This window comes from Mytilus edulis, chromosome 7, assembly GCF_963676685.1.
Source record: "Mytilus edulis chromosome 7, xbMytEdul2.2, whole genome shotgun sequence".
Taxonomy (NCBI): domain Eukaryota; kingdom Metazoa; phylum Mollusca; class Bivalvia; order Mytilida; family Mytilidae; genus Mytilus; species Mytilus edulis.
Genome location: NC_092350.1, coordinates 49,309,527 through 49,329,923, shown reverse-complemented (window position 1 = coordinate 49,329,923; position 20,397 = coordinate 49,309,527). Strand labels below are relative to the sequence as shown.

The 20,397-nt window shown below is 31.1% G+C and overlaps 2 protein-coding genes across 4 annotated transcripts in view; both read right to left on the bottom strand.

The window, feature by feature from the left end:
• Nucleotides 1–712: 712 nt before the first annotated feature.
• LOC139481691 (uncharacterized) lies at nt 713–17,417 on the bottom strand. Of its 3 annotated transcripts, XR_011654663.1 has the most exons (10): nt 17,281–17,417; nt 13,296–13,463; nt 12,555–12,664; nt 10,180–10,321; nt 9,287–9,406; nt 7,922–8,107; nt 6,546–6,695; nt 6,013–6,088; nt 3,346–3,454; nt 1,795–2,825 (listed from the first exon to the last, which is right to left on the bottom strand). XR_011654663.1 is itself a non-coding variant. In XM_071265154.1 (9 exons), the coding sequence occupies exons 1-9, from the start codon at nt 17,333–17,335 to the stop codon at nt 2,483–2,485; spliced, it is 1,350 nt and encodes a 449-aa protein (XP_071121255.1). In that variant the 5' UTR covers nt 17,336–17,417; the 3' UTR covers nt 713–2,482. The 3 variants fall into 3 exon arrangements, 2 of the variants coding, with proteins under 2 accessions (XP_071121255.1, XP_071121256.1); XM_071265154.1 differs by lacking the exon at nt 3,346–3,454 and having other exon boundaries at nt 713–2,825; XM_071265155.1 differs by lacking the exon at nt 1,795–2,825 and having other exon boundaries at nt 3,345–3,454.
• LOC139481688 (uncharacterized) overlaps nt 17,334–20,397 on the bottom strand; it is a 39,397-nt gene continuing 36,333 nt past the window's right edge. The window contains exon 13 of the mRNA XM_071265152.1: nt 17,334–20,325. Within this exon, the coding sequence (XP_071121253.1) occupies nt 20,001–20,325 (325 nt within the window). The 3' untranslated portion in view covers nt 17,334–20,000. The remainder of the gene's footprint in view (nt 20,326–20,397) is intronic.

Here is a 20,397-nt window from a genome sequence, read left to right as displayed (position 1 = left end):
TTTTACCATGTTTTCAACGCTGTATATTCCATTATGTTTACTTGAATTTTAATCTGATTAAAAGTAAAATAACAAAAACACCAACTTCTCGGAAATTCAAAACAAATAGTCCCTTATCTAATTGAATAATCAAAAGCTCAATCACAACACACAAATGGAAAACAACTTTCATATTTCTGCTTTTGTAAAGACGTTTAATTATGAAAAATATGGTGGATTATACCTGATTTTAAAGCTAGCGGGCAGCATTATTACAGATTGATATTTGTTATTGATGTTCGTCGGTTCGTCGTAACTTCAATCCCCTTCTCTTTCATGAATGTGACCTACCGAATTAGACTATTTACCGGATTTGTTATAACATGAGCAACACGACGGGAACAGGATCTGCATGATTACCCTTCCGGAGCACCTGAAATCACCCCTAGTTTTTGGTGGGGTTCGTGTTGCTTATTCTTTAGTTTTCTATGTTGTGTCATGTGTACTATTGTTTGTCTGTTGGTCTTTTTCATTTTTAGCCATGGCGTTGTCAGTTTATTTCCGATTTATGAGTATGACTGTCCCTCTGGTATCTTTCGTCCCTCTTTTATATCCGTATTTGATTTTTTTGGTCATGTGTGTTTATTTGAAATACGGAGGCCTTGCTCATAAAAACACTCTATTTTTAACTTTAAATAAAAGCAATCAATGCAAAATAAGAGAAAACATATCATTTTGAGTATACCGTGTTGAATTAAAACAAACAAGTAACTATTGTTCATGCTCATCATTAGAATGGTAATAAATCAATAAATACAGTTGTTAAGTTCTTGTCGAACAAAAAATGTTCGTCAAATGTTTTTGTTACAATTCTCATCAAATATACCAGGATTCATTTTTTGACATATCTGTTAGATAACATAAATTGTACACATGGCTATAGATATACGATTTATAATCCACCTTTATATATTTCCAAAATAGTGTAAATTAAATTATTTTAACTTTTACCATGCATTACCTGATCAAAATCAAACAGTCTATGCATCAATATACAGAAATTTCAATCAAAAAAAGTCAAGTCCACTGGACGGATAAGCTGTTCCTACTCAACTAGTGTCAGCCATCGTGTTTATATAGATAAATATAAGTCCACTGAAAATCGTTTTCTGTATTTTGGCATTATCGAGGAAACGTTTCCATAAAAAAAAAACAGCGCCTTTCATAAACAAAAGAAAGATTTCTAGTTAACTGATACACAAGGGATCAGATATGACTTCTAAACCATATGATAAATAAAGTTGATTATTCTGTAATTTTTTCAGGCATATCGCTGTATAGTAGATTTACCGTCGTCAATGTATTTGATCCTTTTTTAAACATTTGTTTTATGTACGAGAAAGTTTTTTCCGGTTGATTAAAAATCGGTTGTTAATTGATTAATATTTGGCATAAAAAAGAATATTCGAGAATTGAAAAAAAAACCAATGCGCATTGTCGTCTTGAGCTGAATCATTGAATGTATGAATTACATATTGAAGAATAAAGCTAATACATGCTATTTTAATATTATCCAAAGTGTATACATGTTTTCAACAGTTTACCTTCTATTTGTTAGGACACTGGTCCTGTTTAAATGAGCGCAAATAAAAGAATGAACATCATGCTTAACTCTTGTAATGGGGGGGGGGGGGGGGGGGGGTGATATGATTGTATCGTATATCTTAAACCTATTACGATTATTTTGTCTTCCAAATGGCATCGATTGTAATTAAATAGTGGACTATTGATTAAACATGAAGTAATAACAAAACCTTTGTTATGATTTGCAAGATTACGCTTTTAATAATTCATTGATTCTAAGGAATTTAAAAAGAGAAATGACAAATGTCCCCTTGTTATGATTCACACCAACGTTTAAGGTTAAACGATAATAAAGGTTATAATGATAGAAAATTAAGTGCTTTTATCATTATACATGTATATCAAACAAAATCATCCTTCAATATAGATGAATATAAAAGCAAAGAATAATACTGCGCGTCATATTACTGACAGTTATAAAACCAATTTTTTTTTTTAAAGTTTGCGTACTTTTAATACTTTTAAAGGGCAGTCAGGACCACATATGGTATTTTTGACAGACGATGCAAAGCTTCCAGTTTTATATAATTGTGTATCTTGTATGAATACTTTTTCGTGTTCAATGTTAGTATTTAAATTTTCAGTTAAACACAAGAATATGCCAACATCAATAAAAAGTGTATTTAACACTTGGGTATAATATGTATAAAAGAATATCGTTGGAAACCATATTTATCAAATGAAGCTGTAAAACGTCTCGTTTTGGTCAGGGTTAATAATCTATTAAATGCCCTTGTAATAAACCAATCAGAGCCAAGCGGCCCAAACTGATAACATAAAGTATACAGTCATCAACATGATACTTAAGAAATGTTTCGATATGTTTGTATACTTTGTATCATTAAAATACAGATACACTTCATAAGGGAGACACCTCGTTTATACGAACTGATATTTGCACATAATCTCCCGAGCTAACAGCAAACTTTTTTTCAGGGTCCTTTGTATTTGTATGATCATATGAGTCTTCACATTCTTCAATAGCATTCGTAGTGTCATATATATTTCCATTTTTATTTTCTGTCCCCTTTTTGCAATGATTAATGTGGTCATATTCCGATTGTGTCTGTACACTGTAAATGTTTGAGTTTTGCTTGAGATCTGTATCTGGCTTTCTGATTTCAGCATTTGCTTTATCACAATCTATAATCTTTGAAGGAGGATGTTTCGAATGGAGGCGGTGTGAATGATTCTTTTTTATCCTAAAATAAAATAATAAGTTAAGATATATATTAGATTTATTCATATCTTTAAAATATGTTAGCTGAATTGTTGTTATCAAGCTTTATTTTATCAATGGTATCATGCTCTCCGTTTACGTTCTTTAATGCCCTAAAACAAATTATTAGAATTTAGATTTTTCAATCAAAGCATTAGTTTGTTTGTATAGTAACTTTGCATATATAATATACGAACTCTGACAATTGATTCCAAATTTTGTTTTTAACAATTTTAAAGGCTACCCTCGAGATCATGTAATGCATATATTAAAAAAGAAATTATCAGGTGATAGGATACATCAATTAGTGGTGACAGATCAGCAGGTTTTAAATAGTTCTTACGCGTAGATGTTTCTTTCACAATGTGATAAATATTTGGTACATTTTTGTATGAAATGGTTACTTCTGGACCTATTTTAACAGTCGAACCCCTTCAAAATATATTTTATTCTACAAAGCTTGTTTAACTTGAAATGAAAGAGATTTCACCTATCGTAAATACCTGTTTTGTGCTGTCGGAACACTGTGAACCAGTCCGTTCTTTATCCAATTAACGATATGTTGCAATTTTCAGCACAAGCCAGCTTAAGGTATAATTATCACTATTTTAACTGAAGACAAAATGGCTGAATTTAATATATATAGTAATGTAGTCATGGATTGGTGGATGTTAGACTAAAGGGTGATGGTACATAAAATTAAATATATAGACCTAGTGGGCAATTTGATTTAAATGAGTCTTTAACAATTATCAAATGTAGATGTCCGAGTTCGTATAACAGTAAGAACAAGCAGATATATATATAAAGCTAATACATATTTTTGTTTTACATTTCTCAGTATCACTTTTTATTACGTCAAACATGCAGCAAAATAACAACCCTTGATGCTAGATAAGAAATCGACCAATAGTTGTGCACAATCACATTGGTATATCTACTGTCAGTTAGAATATGTATCCACCAAACTTTTGCTGTTATCACATCTTTGATGTATTCGTTGTTGAAATTAGTGTTGTTTTTCATCTAGTAAGATTTTCCATGACCCCAAAAACAAGGATACTGCACATAAAATACAAAACTATACAAGAAAAGTTGCAAAGTAAGCAACATGTAATTCGACTAAAGACCTGGATAATCACAATTGATCCGGATGGGTTATATGATCTTACTCTTTATATGACAATACGAGTTTATACGATACTGCTCAAACAACGGCAGGTTTGTCTATATACGCACAACTAATTACAGTGAGTTGACTGTTAGTGTTGCTCTCCACCAATTGCAACTCATTCAAAATTTTGACCAAATTGCAATTTGTTTTTTTAAAATCAAATTGTTCAACTGGTCAGAAATTTGAACCAACTGCTGTAGAAAAACCACAGCCAAGTCATGAAAGTGCAAGGTGATAAAATAAAACATACTTACAATCCTATAAGACTTTTAACTCCACTATAATGATGTTGTGACAAAATTAGTTTATCAGTGTGTATAGTTATATTATAGTCATTTCCATGCTGAAGGGGAACTGTTTATTTTGAATTGCTATTAAATTGTCCAAACTAAGCTTTCATATAGTTTTTCTTTCTTAAATTATTCTATATTTATAAGAATCAGATATCATTTTAAATAAAACATCATATATTCAGTGAAATATGTGTGAAATAACAATATGCTATTGATAAGTTTTCAGGGGAGATAACCTAAAATATTATTCTTGAAACTTTGAAACTTTTTATTTCACTAAAGGCCTCACATGAGGCATAATAGTACAATAAATTTAACAAACAATAGTATGCATGAACTAACATATATACATATGAAGTAGGTGTATGCAGATGAAAGGGTAATATCCATATATTATCATTTAAATACAGACATAACAATTTTGCAAAATTTTGCCAACCCAACAAGTACATACTTATCTTGACTACTCATTAAATTTGACAAGCTTACAGTATTTTTGTTTTTATATATATGATCAGGTATAAACTTTAGTCTTTCTTGAGTAAAAAAGTTACAATTACATATCTTTTGAATAAAGACTTTTTGAAAGAAAAGTTATTATCTCCCCCATGGAAACTTCCTACAAACATATATTGCAATTTTACACATATTTTATGAGAATCAGACATTATATGAATTAAAACATTTCATATTCAGTAAAATATGTGTAAAATTGCAATATATGTTTGTAGGAAGTTTCCATGGGGAGATAATAACTTTTCTTTCAAAAAGTCTTTATTCAAAAGAATAATATTTTAGGTTATCTCCCCTGAAAACTTATCAATAGCATATTGTTATTTCACACATATTTTACTGAATATATGATGTTTTATATAAAATGATATCTGATTCTTATAAATATAGAATACTTTTAGAAAGAAAAACTATATGAAAGCTTAGTTTGGACAATTTAATAGCAATTCAAAATAAACAGTTCCCCTTCAGCATGGAAATGAATATAATATAACTATACAAACTGATAAACTAATTTTTGTCACAACATCATTAAAGTGGAGTTAAAGTCTTATAGGATTGTAAGTATATTTTATTTTATCACCTTGCACTTTCACATTTTGACTGAACAATTTGTTCAATATTCTGACCAGTTGAACAATTTGGTTTAATAAAACAAATTGCAATTTGGTCAAAATTTTGAATGAGTTGCAATTGGTGGAGAGCAACACTAACAGTCAACTCACTGTAATAAAACGTATTCAAATGATTTCTTTTAATCTTCAACATAATGAAGTTCAGAGGAATTACGTAGATGAAGATGTAAAAACTCTAAAAATCAAATTTTAATTTAAAAATTTAAATACAAAAAATATGCTTGACCTCCAAACTAGGCAAAACCAAGTATGTCAACAAATTAAACGTCTCCTATTCCATGTTCAGTATGCGTCACTTGCAAAATCAAAATATGACAATAGGAAAATGAATACAAGAAGCATATATATCAGAAAAGTATTCCATTCTCATTATTATAAAGATATCAAAAATGCATCGTCGTCGGATTTGAAAACAAAATACAATCACATCTAAACTTCAAAATCCTTAATAAAATTCAGACATTTACTGACTTGGACAACCAACAGTATGTAAATTGATTTTACAATCCTATAGTCAGACATCACAATACATCTACTGCTCGGGTTTGTACTTACCTCATACATAAAAGGACAATTACTAATCCAGCAAAAACTACTACTGATATAAGAACAACTATTAGGGTAATATGATCTACAAAGTAAACACCACATGTAAAAGCTTACATCATTATTTTATTTATTGGTCTAACACAAAATATAAGCAGAATTATTTCGTATTTGTACCTACGTCTTGCATACGGCAATTGTGAACATAGTAGTACATTTTGCGGAGTTTTTGTTTTTTTTACCTCATTTGCTTTTTCTTTAAATAATATAAGCGTATAGATTAACTTGATGTCGTGACAAAGATCACATATGACCGTAGTGATTTATCGAAGAGGTTAATGCTGTATGAAAATTGTGTAATATAATATTTTATAATGATTTGTATGTTATTTTCATTATTGTTGTAGCACAGTCATTGGGGTTATTGGTGACAAAATACATTTTCTGGTGATTCGTTTTCTACTTTTTTATAAGTCTTGTAACATTCGATTGTATAAACAATTTGTCGTATCAATATTGTTTTATTTAATTATCTTACATACCACGTTCTACATCTAAACCACCTGTAGGAATTACATCTGGGTTACTGCATAACGCTGGCAATGATTTCGTACAATCTTCTACATATCTTTTTAGGTTACCACTTCTGTCTATTGTGGCAGCTACACAGTGATCTCGTGAATTTGTTATGTCTTAAAAATATTTTGAATATTTATACACCAAATCTATATTGCTAAAACTTTAGTAGGTTTCCTATATGAAAGGGATTTTGAATAAATAAGCATATTCAGCTGCGGAAAATGTATATTCACCGCGCAAAACGTCGCGTGCTTTTACATGTTTAATTTTGGTAAAAAACGTTTGATGTACAATTGGTTTTGGTAAATAATTTCAGTTACAAACATTTCTCTCGGAATATGGAATAAAACAATAAGCTGTCTTTTGTTTCGGTAAATAAGTGGTTTAATTGACTTTTGAAAAACTGATATTCACTTCGGCCGTTGGCCTCAGTGAATATCAGTTTTTCAAAAGTCAATAAAACCACATATTCACCTCATCAAAAGACAGTAATTGTATATTATTTTTCTTGAGAAAAGATTATCTTGAATTTGTAGTACAGTTATAGATTTTGCAAACTTAAGTTTATATACGACACAAAGGAGGTGACTGTTATTTTTCATTAAGCATGTCATTTTCTTTAAAAACGACATCAGATTCCAAGGTTCGTCATATCAAATCATACGATGAAGACAAATATACCAGACCGTGCCATAACGCATCAGCCAAAACTAAGCAACTCAATTTTGGCAAATGCGAATTTGGTCATAAGTCTCATTCGAAGGTATCATAATCGAGGAAGGTCAAAAATGTTGCAAATTTATAAAGATACAAGAAGTTCACCTTCAAACTTCTGTTGAAGAAGAGTCTTTGAGAATTGGCAAACATAATGAAAAACCAATTGCAGAATTGCACACCTAATTGGATTTGTTTTTAAATTTAAAAAACCAAAACAGTGAATATGATGTACTTGATTTAAATTAATGACGTACAATTGATACACCCACATTTACTTACCAGTTGCAAAGGAAAATATTTTTAATTTTTGTTCCTGTTGAAGGAAACCATGAAAGACACTTCAGCCGCAAAATGTTTATGAAAGGTTATAGCTTTTAAAGCACTGGGTAAATGAATCTTTTTCATACGATTTTGGTAATTAGATTCGTTATCATTCAAATTGCATGGTTTGAATGTTTCTTCTGAAGGTAAATCATGAAAAAACCGTTAGATGTACTAATTGTTTATAGCGTTATATTCAATTTCTTTTGTTTGTAACTTTGAATCATTTAAAAAGTTCATTCAATGACATATCTTAAAACTGAAATCCTATTCTTTTAATATAATTACAAAAATAACATACCGCTGTAAAAAGTATATGTAGGACGTCTGATATCCCCAAGCCAATAATAGGTATCGCTTAAAAGCTGCAGCTTCTGCAGACTGGTAACAGAATACAATCCTAGTTTGCCACTGGAACAGTGCTTATGAGACAGTGTCCATAAATCACGAATCGTCTCCGCCTTTTGTATGCCAGTCTTGTTTATTTCTATAACGTAGTATAATAATAAAAAAAATGTGACCTTGGATGGAGAGTTGTCTCACTGTAACTCATACCACATCTTTTAATTTATATTTAACAACTGACGATTTTTCGTACGCCGATATATAACGTGAGGGCACCCAAATTACGCCTATTTTGACAGTTTTTTTAACCTACGTTTATTTATGCTTCAGACAAATATTTTCATTATGTGTTTATTTGGAGATGTATCATTATTTACTATATGGTTTCACCAATTTATTTTGAATCCATATGGAATCATAGAAAAATTGGCCTGAACTGACCTCCAAACCATCAATGGTTCTGTAATGAGGAGTATCGAAAGTTCCTCCATGCTTAAATTCGCATCGTCAAAAGTCGAATAACAGAGCTTTTGTTTAATTTCTTCAATTATTTTGAACAATTTGATATTAGTCCATGTTTGCTCTCCCTTTTTTTACGACATGGATAATTTTCAAAAGATGACGTTTTGATAACGTCGCATGGCGACGATTCCGTACATTTTGCTTTTTCAGTAAACACTTCATCTGTTGAAAAATACTGTGAACGTTTTGTGTATATCTAAATAGTTTTACCGATGTTGAAAGACGTGCATAGTATCAAATCATAAAAATACAAATTATTTAGTCTTTAGGAAATCTTGTAAAGTTATTGCTGCTATTTTTGCTAAAAAGGTGGTACTATTTGGGTACTCGGTGCAATTTGGGTACCGTTACGTTAAGGGTATAATATGCATAAAGACACATTCACCATTTCCTTTCTCAATGTTATACTATACAGACAGTTCAACAAGAGGGGCAAATAATATAAAAGCCAAGCTAGCACGTAAAAAAAATCCGAAGGATATTCGAAGTATAAATCGAAGTTCTGACATTGCAATGGAAAAAAGAAGCAAAACAACGACAAGACAGACAATAATCTTCAAAACACAACATAGAACACAAAACTGATACCACGTTAATCATTCTCAGAGCACCCCCCCCCCCAAAAAAAAATAAAATAAAATAAAATAAAATAAAATGAAATGAATAAATAAAAAACTAAAAATAATATAGTAATTTTAGGGTAAATCATGGAGTAAAATACTTAGCCTTCATGGATTTAAAAGAGTTGGCCTCTTATTTTCAATTAGTAATTGCTTTAATAATTCGATATTGCTCTTACCATGTTCACAAACTTGGTATAATCTTAAATCACAGCGACTTGCCCAATAAAAGTCTGTCCCAGGATTGTTCTCTACCACTGTCAAGCAGTCCCCTATTCCTACCTCTGCTTCAATTGATACTATAACAATTAATCAGTAAATCATTTATTTTGCACTGTAGGAAAATAAAACTATGTAAGACAATTCGTTCTGAATATTTGAGATAATTCAATATTTCATTTTTTTAATTCAAATTGTCGTCATGTCATCAGAATTATAATATATTCTTTTTTGTACAATTTAACCCCCTATAAAAGTTTTTCGGAAAATGCTATCACATATTTTTACAGTTGAACCTTAGAATACTTTTGGATAGTTCTACTGTAAACGTGGTCCCAGGAGTTCTCTGTTAAAACAGTGATATGACAATTCTAAAGAAAGGTTAGACTGTCCTAACTGTCCTTACCGTTGTATATGGAATACCATAAATACGATATTATAAGATCGCTGAAGGAAATAATAAGTACAGTGAAATTGTCTACACCGACTATTTTAAGAATAAGAAATTTGTTAGATTAACTATAGGTTTTCACGAGTGTCAACTTAAGAAGCAGTGTATTGTGTTAAGAAGAGTTTGGTATAAACAAGTGTATTTTTTTGGAGAGTTGAGTTCAGGATTGTAAGTGTATTACAATAGTGTTAAAATACACACTGATACCACATAAAAACAAATCTGTTTTTACTAGTTTTGAATATGATCTACTACATTTAATGAATTAAAAACGAATAATTTTGAACTCGCTTTTAACGAAGTTTGGCGAATACTTTTTATTCAATATTTTGCAATACGTCATATGTTTTATTTTTTATATAATTGTATATGTTTTGTGGTAGCTGTGAGTAGTGAACAAACCTTTTTTATATACAGCATACATAACTTCTTCATTATCATCGACACACAAACCATCATTGTCTTGAACACATGACATCGATTCACATCTTTGATCATTAATTTCTACCATAGAATCCGATAACGGGCAAATACATCTTGTTTGCTGTAATACGATGCATAGAATATTGTATACATCTCCGTATATTCTCATATTTGACCAACTTTTATTTTTCTAATTATTTAAAAATGCCTTGCAGAATCTTTTATTTCTTACTCAAAGCCTAAATGGAATGTAGTAAACATGTCAAAATAATAAAATTACCGACCTGCAAGGAAATTAAAATCGGAAAGCCCGTAATCAAATGATAATATTCAAAGTTCAAACATACCAAACGAATGGATAACAACTGTCATATCCCTGACTTGGTACAGACATAAAGCGTCTTAAGTGTGTAATTTCTTTCGGTGAATAAGACGCGTTTTTGATTTATATTTTTTTTTGGAAATGGGCAATTTCTATTTTGCCGGTCCTTGATTAATAACGTGATCATTTATTAATACAAAGAAGTCAGAAAAACAAATGTTAAGCCCCTACTGTAGAACAAATAGAAAAATCTTTATTATGAGGCATAATTGGTAGACTCGATTTGTATAGTCTGATATACATGCACCGATGGTATTTTATTCCTTTAAACGTTTCATACGTAAGTTAAAAAGTTCAAATAAAGTTCGAAGTTGAAGAGCCTTGAAACCTTATCAACCAAAACGGGCAAAAGGTACAATAAAAGCTTAACAAGGAATCAGTGTTTTGCATGAGGAAAATATATTCATTAAGTTTTAAAAAGTTATATAATTTTGTATATAATTTCTACAATTAAACTCTGTAAAACAAATATGGAATTAACACTTAATAAAATGTATGCGTCCGATGCGCTTTTTTATATTGATCTTCATCAGAAATGGTCAAACCAATATTTGACATCCAAGGATTATCAGACAAGAAAAACGTGAAGAGTTAAATGATTTTTTTTTTACTAAACATTAAAAGCTAGTTAAACCTTTTCCGAGGGAGTTTGAACCTTAGTTTCTAAACAACTGACCTTTTTGTAAGTGGCAATGTATGTGAGGTTTACTATAAGTCTTCCCAATACCGAAATACTAATTACTGAGCAGTCAGGATTTTACTTCGTCAGAATTATCTCCCCATTACGCCAGTTCATTTTCACAATCGTAGAAATGGAAGCCATTGTAGGGATGAAGCGCTACCAATTTTGCTCATGGAAACCGATAAATTTATCCACATTGTACCATTACGATCCTTATATGTCAGTTTTATTTTAAAAGACAAATGTATCAACTAGCTAATGAGCATCAGTTAATGATCGTGTCTGCATTGTTTCAACTTAAAACTATTGTCTGATCGGTTGTCAGGAGGAATTTTCGAAAATTCATAAACATCCAAAAAAATTCTAATTAAAAATTTCGTGGAAGGGCAGACTAGATTTTGTTAGTGTATAAAGACTATAAACCCTACTTTTCACACACAAAAAAATAGATTTTTTCAAAGATATGCATTTTCATCATCCAACTTGTAAGACTGTCGTCAAGTACTTTCAGTAAAAAATAGCTATTCGAACACACCTTCTTTGTTTTTGTGACTCATTAGATAGGTATTTCACTTGACCCATATATTTCATCTTTTAGTACTGTTATTTCTTTGTGTTATAAAGTCAATCTGTAGCTTTGATATATAAAAATAATAGAATCTGAAGCGAGACAATGCATGAAATAATCTTACTTTGTACGATAGCAAGACAAAATATTCAACTCAAACACGCCCTAACATAAAAAGGTGCACTCGATTTTCTCTTTTCGATACAATTGTTACCCATTTTTTGGATTTTTTTCTTGAGTCACATAATGGAAGGGCAGACACGAAAATTTTTGAACTAATAGATAGATATGTTTTCCGTCCGTGGTAATTTTTTCAAAAAAATCGGAGGTTATGCATTTTCTTCATCCAACTTGAAAGATACCCATATCGTCGACTTGAAATTTAATTGTTCTGCTTAACTATGTACTTGATAAATTGAAAACTTATGCAAATGGTGTTTTTAAAATAAAAGACCTCGTAATTGAAAAGAAAATTGTAATTTTGTTTGTTTCTATTAACTTTTAAAATTTTTGTCACTATAGTAAACAATACAGTACACATTTATCGCCTTCTCTAACAAAGAGCTTCGATTCTTTTGTTCTATTTCAACCAGGTTTCCGACTGTGAGCGTAGGCTACAGACAAGAACTCATTGTCCACCTACAGCGGTATATATCTATTGGATATTTACTTTAACTTTATTACTTAAATCAATCCTTATCATGTTATTTAAGTCAGACTACCTGGACTCCAATATACTGATAATCACTGCAAATTTTCAAACACTCATGGACTTGTTTTCCTGCTGTTACGTACGAAAACGCCTTTTTTTGTCTGTTCACTTGAAAGCAACCTGATGAAAAAACAAAGAATTAGGCTCCTCAATACAGTTTCTGTTTTAATTTATTTTCAAAGAATCTTTATTCAAAATGACATTTAACTGACGACAAATAATTTATATTCATGTTTCAAAATCCTCTGAAATTCATTTGATATTAGCAGACTTAATAATACAAATTTTCCCATAGTAGCTTAGGTTGTTTCGAGTGCTTATTTCTTCAGTTTTCGCATATTTTTCGCCCTTGCACTGATCTGTTCTGCTTTACTCCCATTTTTATTTACCTATAATGTCTGTTTGTTTTGTTCACACATCGTTCTCTATATAATGAAATCTAATGCGACTATCATTCAGGTGGGAGGTTGAGCTAGCTATAAAACATGGTTAACTCAACCATTTTCGTAATTAGAAAATGAATGTACCAAGTCAGGAATATAACAGTTGTCATCCATTCGTTTAATGTGTTTGAGGTTTTGATTTTGTCATTTGATTAAGGAATTTCCTTTTTAAGCTTTCCTCGCAGTTCGTTTTTTTTTATTTAATTTTTTGCAGTAGTTTTATTAACAACATCACCCGAAACGTTCTTTCATTTGTAGTAGGACTTTGTGAAATTCCTGGTCATTGAGAAAATTTAATGCGAACATACCTAAGTATTCTATCCATGGGGAATAAGTAGCCGTTGCGTCTATCCATACTGCCTGTATCATATCAGATGCTGTTTTCACATTACTATCTTGTCCAATCAGCTTACAACTTGATTTTGCCTGCATCCATGTGAAACTGTCATTTGTGATAAATGCCTCATTGCTCTTTACTGTAAAGGATTGACAACGTTTTGAAACACAAGACGATAAAAGTCATGAAATGTCATGGAGAAAATTGGACTTAATGTATGATTCTGTGTGTTCCTAATATAAACTTTACAACTATGACCTTTGAAACAACCAGACACTGTCGATTGGACAGTTAGATCTTTTAAACTTTTTACAAAAAAATGACCTTTGGAAGAAGTCAATAAACTAGAAAAGAAAGAACTCATGCGTCAAACCTAATACGTAAATTCAAATATGAAGAATGATTTGATTTCTTCAGTTTTGAAACAATAAATTTGAGGATCAGGACATAAATCCCACTCTTTGCCAAATACTGAAATATCCTATTTAAATCTTAGTCACCAAAGAAGTGTATTTATAGACGAATACATTTATAAAACAAACCACGCTTATAATTTATTGTGTCAAACGCGCATGTTGTCTACATTAGACTCATTAGTGGTGCACTAATTAAACCAGTTACAAGGCTGAATGAAATACGATGTTGAAAAGCACTGATATCAAAAATTTGTAATACGGCTTAGGTCATCTCATATATAGTGAGGTACCTTTTCCTGGGAATACGAAATCTAATTGATTTGAATAATTCCCCATTAAACAATCAGTAAATTTACAGAAACAGAACGTATTGATGATCTTTCCTGTCAAAATATAAGTGTTGACTACAAGAGTATTATTGGCGTAACATTTTATATAGATATATTAAAAGAAGATAAATGTTTATATGACAGATGTATGAGACATTTATTTGTCTTTTAAGAAGACGTGCTTTCATCTTTCAATTTATCATCTTAAATATAACAATTTTAAGGAAATGATAGTATGTTTTCCATGTATTTCTTATAAATGGAATGGTTACACAATATAATTGTTAAACGTTTGTCAAACATGAATGAAAGTTTAAAGTAAAAGTCAGTGTCAGCCTTTTTCTAACCATTTAAAAAAAAATATCTCGATAAGGAGCTTATTTTTTTCCTTGAGTATTGTTCTAATAACTTTAAGCATTAATTTTTAATTCTTTTAATCAGGGTTTCCCCTGGGTCAATTATTTTTTTCGCCACCTCTTTCGCCAAAACAATATATTTTTCGCCACTTTATTATTTTTTTCGCCAAGTAACATAAATATATTTTTCGTTTAAAATTTACCTTTTATCTACCCCCCTTTTCCCCTTAAATAAGAAGATTTTGCCCAATTGTTATTATGACTATTCTCTCAAACTTATTTTAGAATCTACATTTTAATGAATAAACACTAAACATTTACTTTAAAACAACAGAATTTTTTTTAACTTAAAAGGGAAAAATATTTATTGTGTTTTAAACAACTTTCCTAAAGAGGGGCCCACTATACTTTAATAATAAAGAAGATATAAGTCCTGGAATATAACAAGATTAATGGACATGTGTTGGTCATTTTATACTAAGAAGTGTTTTTTACAACAAAACAAAAGCTTTTATCATATGAAATTGAGGCCTCATTTCATTTGTAGTCAGTACATTAAAGGGTTACTCTCATTCGAGGGGTTGTTTCAACCTTTTGGATAGATTTCTTCATAACGACAGTTTTCTTTCATTGACCATCGTTATGAAAAAGTTGAGACGTAAAACTATGCTTGAAACACGTGTGTCACTCAAACGACTTTAAAGTAGTCTCCCTAATCAATTACGTATATTAAAGTCAAAGGATAATTAAAGTTTTAAATCAGAGATTTTTCTTGCTTTTGAACATTTTTCGTCCCAACATCTTTCTTTTCTGAACTATTTTTAAGAGGAGAGGAGACGTCAAAAGTTTGCTCCAAACACGTGCGTCGCAAAGTGGTAAATAAATTCTGTATGTGACATTTAGTGGAAGCCATTTAACCAGATCATTTTGTCAAACAATTTAATCAACACCTTTATTAATTAATCTTTTTTTGTCGATAGCTATAAAATGCAATCAGCTGATTATTGATTTTCTGTCAAAATCTTAATAAGGTCAAGATAAATTCCGAGTATTGTCTGATCAGGTAAAGTCCGAGAAACTCGAAAAAAGTAAATAAACAAGATGGAGGAAAATGAATCGTTGTATATATTTTTATCGCCAAATTCTTTCGCAAATGACGAATTTTTATCGCCACAATTATTATTTTTTCGCAAATTGCGAAAATGGCGACCGCCAGCGGAAACCCTGCTTTTAATTTCAACTTAGTACACCCTTAAAGTCAAGCGCTTATGACGAAACATCCAGCGTTTATGATGTTTGAAAAGTAGAAATAAAGTAGAGAGGAAGATATAGAGATATCCACCGAAAATCTACACCAAACCGCTACTACACTGTAGACATATTAAAACATATAGCGATAAACATCTCACCCCTTATTTTATTGATTTTGTATTAACATTGACATGTAAATTCGAGAGCCGTAATTATAAAGTAGATAGCTGTAGACATATAGCATAAGCTGTTAATCTAAATAATCTGGGGATTTAAAATCATGTGCAACAACGTCCATAAATGGCATGTCTAGCACTGTACATTGCAAAATCAGTGCTTGAGAGAGTAAAAGGTCAAGTACTGCATAATGCGGGGTTCACACATTGCCGATTATTGCTCCCGTTTGAGATCAGACAGCGATACGACACGGAAAGTGAAAAAGTCGGATTACTATCCTCAATTATCTGGAATTGTCTGAACGCAGTCGTGTAAGATCGTAACAGATTCCTACGGGTCGGATTGGGTCTGAATAGTTCGGCGAAGCACCCCGACAGTTAGGTGCATCCCGTAACATTCGTGGAAACTCAGCCGATTTTGTCTAGTCGGATTAAAATCGTGCCTATGTCGTGACAGACTCTGATGTATCGGATCAAAATCCTAACAATGTTCTGTGTATTCTGGACGGTGTCCTGTAGAACGGGAATGATCATGAGAAATTTTTCTTTGCTGTTTTTCTGCCGATTGAGTCCAGATTGCATTCAGATCTGGTAAATTGCGAACCGTTTTTTCCGAAACTGTTCCGGAACAGTCCCGTTATTAATACGAAATTCGTCAATGATACTCACGTCAGAGTCCCGACAATTAGAGAATACAATACGACTGAGACCAGACAAAGTCGTTTGCAATGCGATAGAATGGACCGTGTTAGGATTGCGTTCCGACAGTACCTGATCATTCCGAGTAAGCCGACAGTTATCAAACGGATAACTTCCGTCAGCGTCGGTCCACTTTCTGGTCACTGTATGATCTCTGTCGTATTACATTCGGTAGAATCGGGGCACCGTCGTGACAGACTCGGTCAATTTTACCAGGCGAAAATTACAAATTGGATCAGAAGCGGATTGAGAACGGGATTACCGGGTTACATTTGCTTGGAAACGGTTGAACATTGACGCTTCCGGAACAATATCTGATTGTTGTCGTGATTGAATTATTTGTTTTACAAATTTTAATTAAAGTTTGAATTTTCTTTCACGATTTAGTTTACATCTACAGCGTAGGATTTGGTATTTCCAGCGTTGGATGCGACACTGAACTTAACATATCAAGCCCTAAACGCTAGACTTAAAACTTTCAGCGCTTGATGCTGACTTATCATGTGCAAGGCAACAAGCTAGAATCAACATCTCCATCGTTTTGCTTTAATAATCACTACTCTTTATTTGTACGAGTGGTTCTATTGACAGTAATCCCTTTGAAATAGGTTGAACAGGGGTAAGAATACAAATACTTGTAGCCTAAGATATTAAGTTGGAGAAATATATGACAAGATTCCACGAAGGTTAAGGCATTATATATCATGCATTTAAATCGTCAAGACTTACCTTCAGAATCAACTATATATACACAGAAAATAGTGAGGCTCCACAAAAAATTCATGACTCGTTACATCTTTAATGGGCAAACATGGCTCACAAATTACAATATAAACGACACACAATCGTTGAACTCTCAATACTTGTCATTACTACGGAAGCAATTGAGAAAGTACCACTTTCACATAATACTTTACATATTGACAGCTACATCCGTCTTTTTGTCATCACTTAGATTAGATGTACACTCATAAACCTATAAGCTTTACACTAGGCCTATATGTAATTTTCAGGTTAAAATGTTTGATAATCATATGCTTAAAACAATGTTCGCATGTACTTTTTCTCGTGTCCGGAATAATACATGAGAGATGAAATTTACCTGTAAAAAAGATCAAGGTTTAAATATATAATTTATTCAGAAAACATGTGATTCATACGGTCTTCGTGCGTACACCTTTGCGATTATGGCGAATTTAAGTAGTTTGTTTTATTGTATTACATGCAATTTATAACTTCACGGATATTCCGACAATGTTTAACATAGAAATGTACAATCTAATGTCATTTAAAGAAAATTAAAAAAAAACCTGTTTGTTTCAAAAACATCCAGTGACCCCTCCCCTACAAAGCAAAAATTATCAGAAAACAAACTAATAAAACATAACAAATATGAAAAAATAAACAAAACCTTAATTAAATAAAATGCATTTTCTCCCTTATTTTCCTTTTTTAATAATTTTTTTAATAATAGGAATAAAAGCTACACATGCAACAAAGTCCACAAAATTACTTAAAAAAAATATTGTATCTTAAAGTATTTAATGGATTTTTAAATTGATTTATCTAGTCTATAATATGTTGCTCATTATTTTATGTTCCACATACTGAGGTATTTGACATTCACCATGATCAAACCCATTCAAAATATTGATAGTCTGTAACAGCAGAGAAGGTTTTTTTTTTTAACTTAATTTGTTTTTTTAAAGGGGCATTTACTATTAAATGAATGTTCACCGATTTCTCACATTTGATTTGTGGCACACTGAAACGTACGTATATTCAAATTACAAAAAGTCAAAATTCAACAATTGACACAGCATGAACTAAAAACATGTTTCAACATTTTGGGTGTTATTTATTCTTGACGACATTATATTAACTAAACAAGATAAGCTCCTAATTTAAGGCAATGAATTCAGGAATAATATGTTTTACTGTAAAAATTCTATTTCACATTCATTAACAAGCGTTTTAATTTTTTAATCTAAAATGAGAAAAAGATATATGGTACTTTTATTTTGAAAGTTGTACATATATTATCATTACAAAAGATGAAGATCTAGAGAAAAAAAACCAATGTGAAACAGACATATATAATTTATTAGGAAACCCAACCAGACAAGACTGTGTAACGGGATTATATGTACAAAATAGATAACTGCACATACATGTAATACATGATAGAGGTGGTAAATTAAACTACATTATCATGAATAAAGGCGTTATATATATAACATTTAAATTTAGTTAAAATTCTACATTTTGGCATATCAACCACCCTTTTCACGTTTGCATATTCATTCAATATAACATGATTTTAAAGGTTTGCGCATAGTACATCGTGGTAAGAATCTCGAAGAATAGATAACAAATCGGACGAAATCTCTCATTTATCGGTATGTTTCTCAATCTCGTTGTTTCGATGGGATGGGATGTATGTAATACACTTCAATTCACAACCCTGCTTTAATTTCGAAAAGGTATGTTTCCCTGCAAAATTTTGCTTTAGCGTTAAATATTTTTTACCCAGATGAGTCTATTCTATAAAACAAAACATCTTTTACTTATCATAAAAACCCCGTTTTTTTAATAATTGTTCTTGGAGACAAAAATTTAAATAGATTTTCATAAGAATTAATCTTTACGCGTTTTGGAATATTATGTATTTCACAAAAGTGACAGTCATTAATATATGTTTCATATAATTTAACCATGTTAATTATAACCTTCAAGTTCCTTCACCTATACAGTGTACCTGAAAGCCTGTTATTATTATTATATGTGGCTAACTTGTCCCATAAACATACCAATTTGAATTTTTGCAGCTAATTTATCATTTTGTTAGTTAACTGTAAACGGATGAATTATGTATCAAACAGTTCTGATCATTGTTCAGCATATATATTTTTTAAATCGTTCTGTGATAGACGTCTTGACATGACGAATTCATAGAAATTTCTGTAAGACGGGAACATACTCTTAAAATCGATTGCAGAGCATGTAAATACTTCAAACTTATTTTTAGAATTACATATGAATTCGTCTGCTTGGGTTCATATAAGTGTTTGCTTATAACATATGATATAATCATCCTAAAGATAGACATGCCCTTTGCGTGTGACATTAGTATTGTATATCAACACAACTGAAATATGTACATAATGAACAATATTCTGATATACACTCGTATTTACTTGAATAAAAAGAAAATACAATTCATTAAATGGAATAATTTCTAAATTGATATGGTTCATAAATTGTATTAAATCTTTAAAGATGCTTGTATTTCTTATTGACATCCAAAGAAAGAACAAATTGCTTACAACTCTTGAAATTACTATAATATAATAGACAGTAAATATTTTTTTCTATCACAAGATATGGATATCCTCCAAAACAATTTGATACTACATTCAATAATTAAACTCAGTTTATAAGTCTTTACTTTATGATGTGTCAACAACCTCACTGACTTGACTGTAACCCATGGAATGGCAAATAAACAACTGCTCTCCCATTTCTGATTCGTTTGAAATTTCGTATTTGTTTTCTTCCTCAATTCTTACATTCTCCATTGTGTCATACGTACTTCCGTCTGGGTTTTCTCGATTACGACGATGGTCTATGTGATCGTATGTGTCCTCTGATGTAGAGGGCACTGCTGTTTGATTGGTGCTTCCTTTTCGATTAGTTACCTTTTCAACCTTTGCATAAACCACATCCTTTCTAGGCGCTGAATGATTTTGAGAATTTGCAGGTAGTCTCTTCATTCTACAATTGACAAAACCTATGAAATATCATTTGCATTTAGATTTATTGATTCAGTACACATGTCACGTGTAA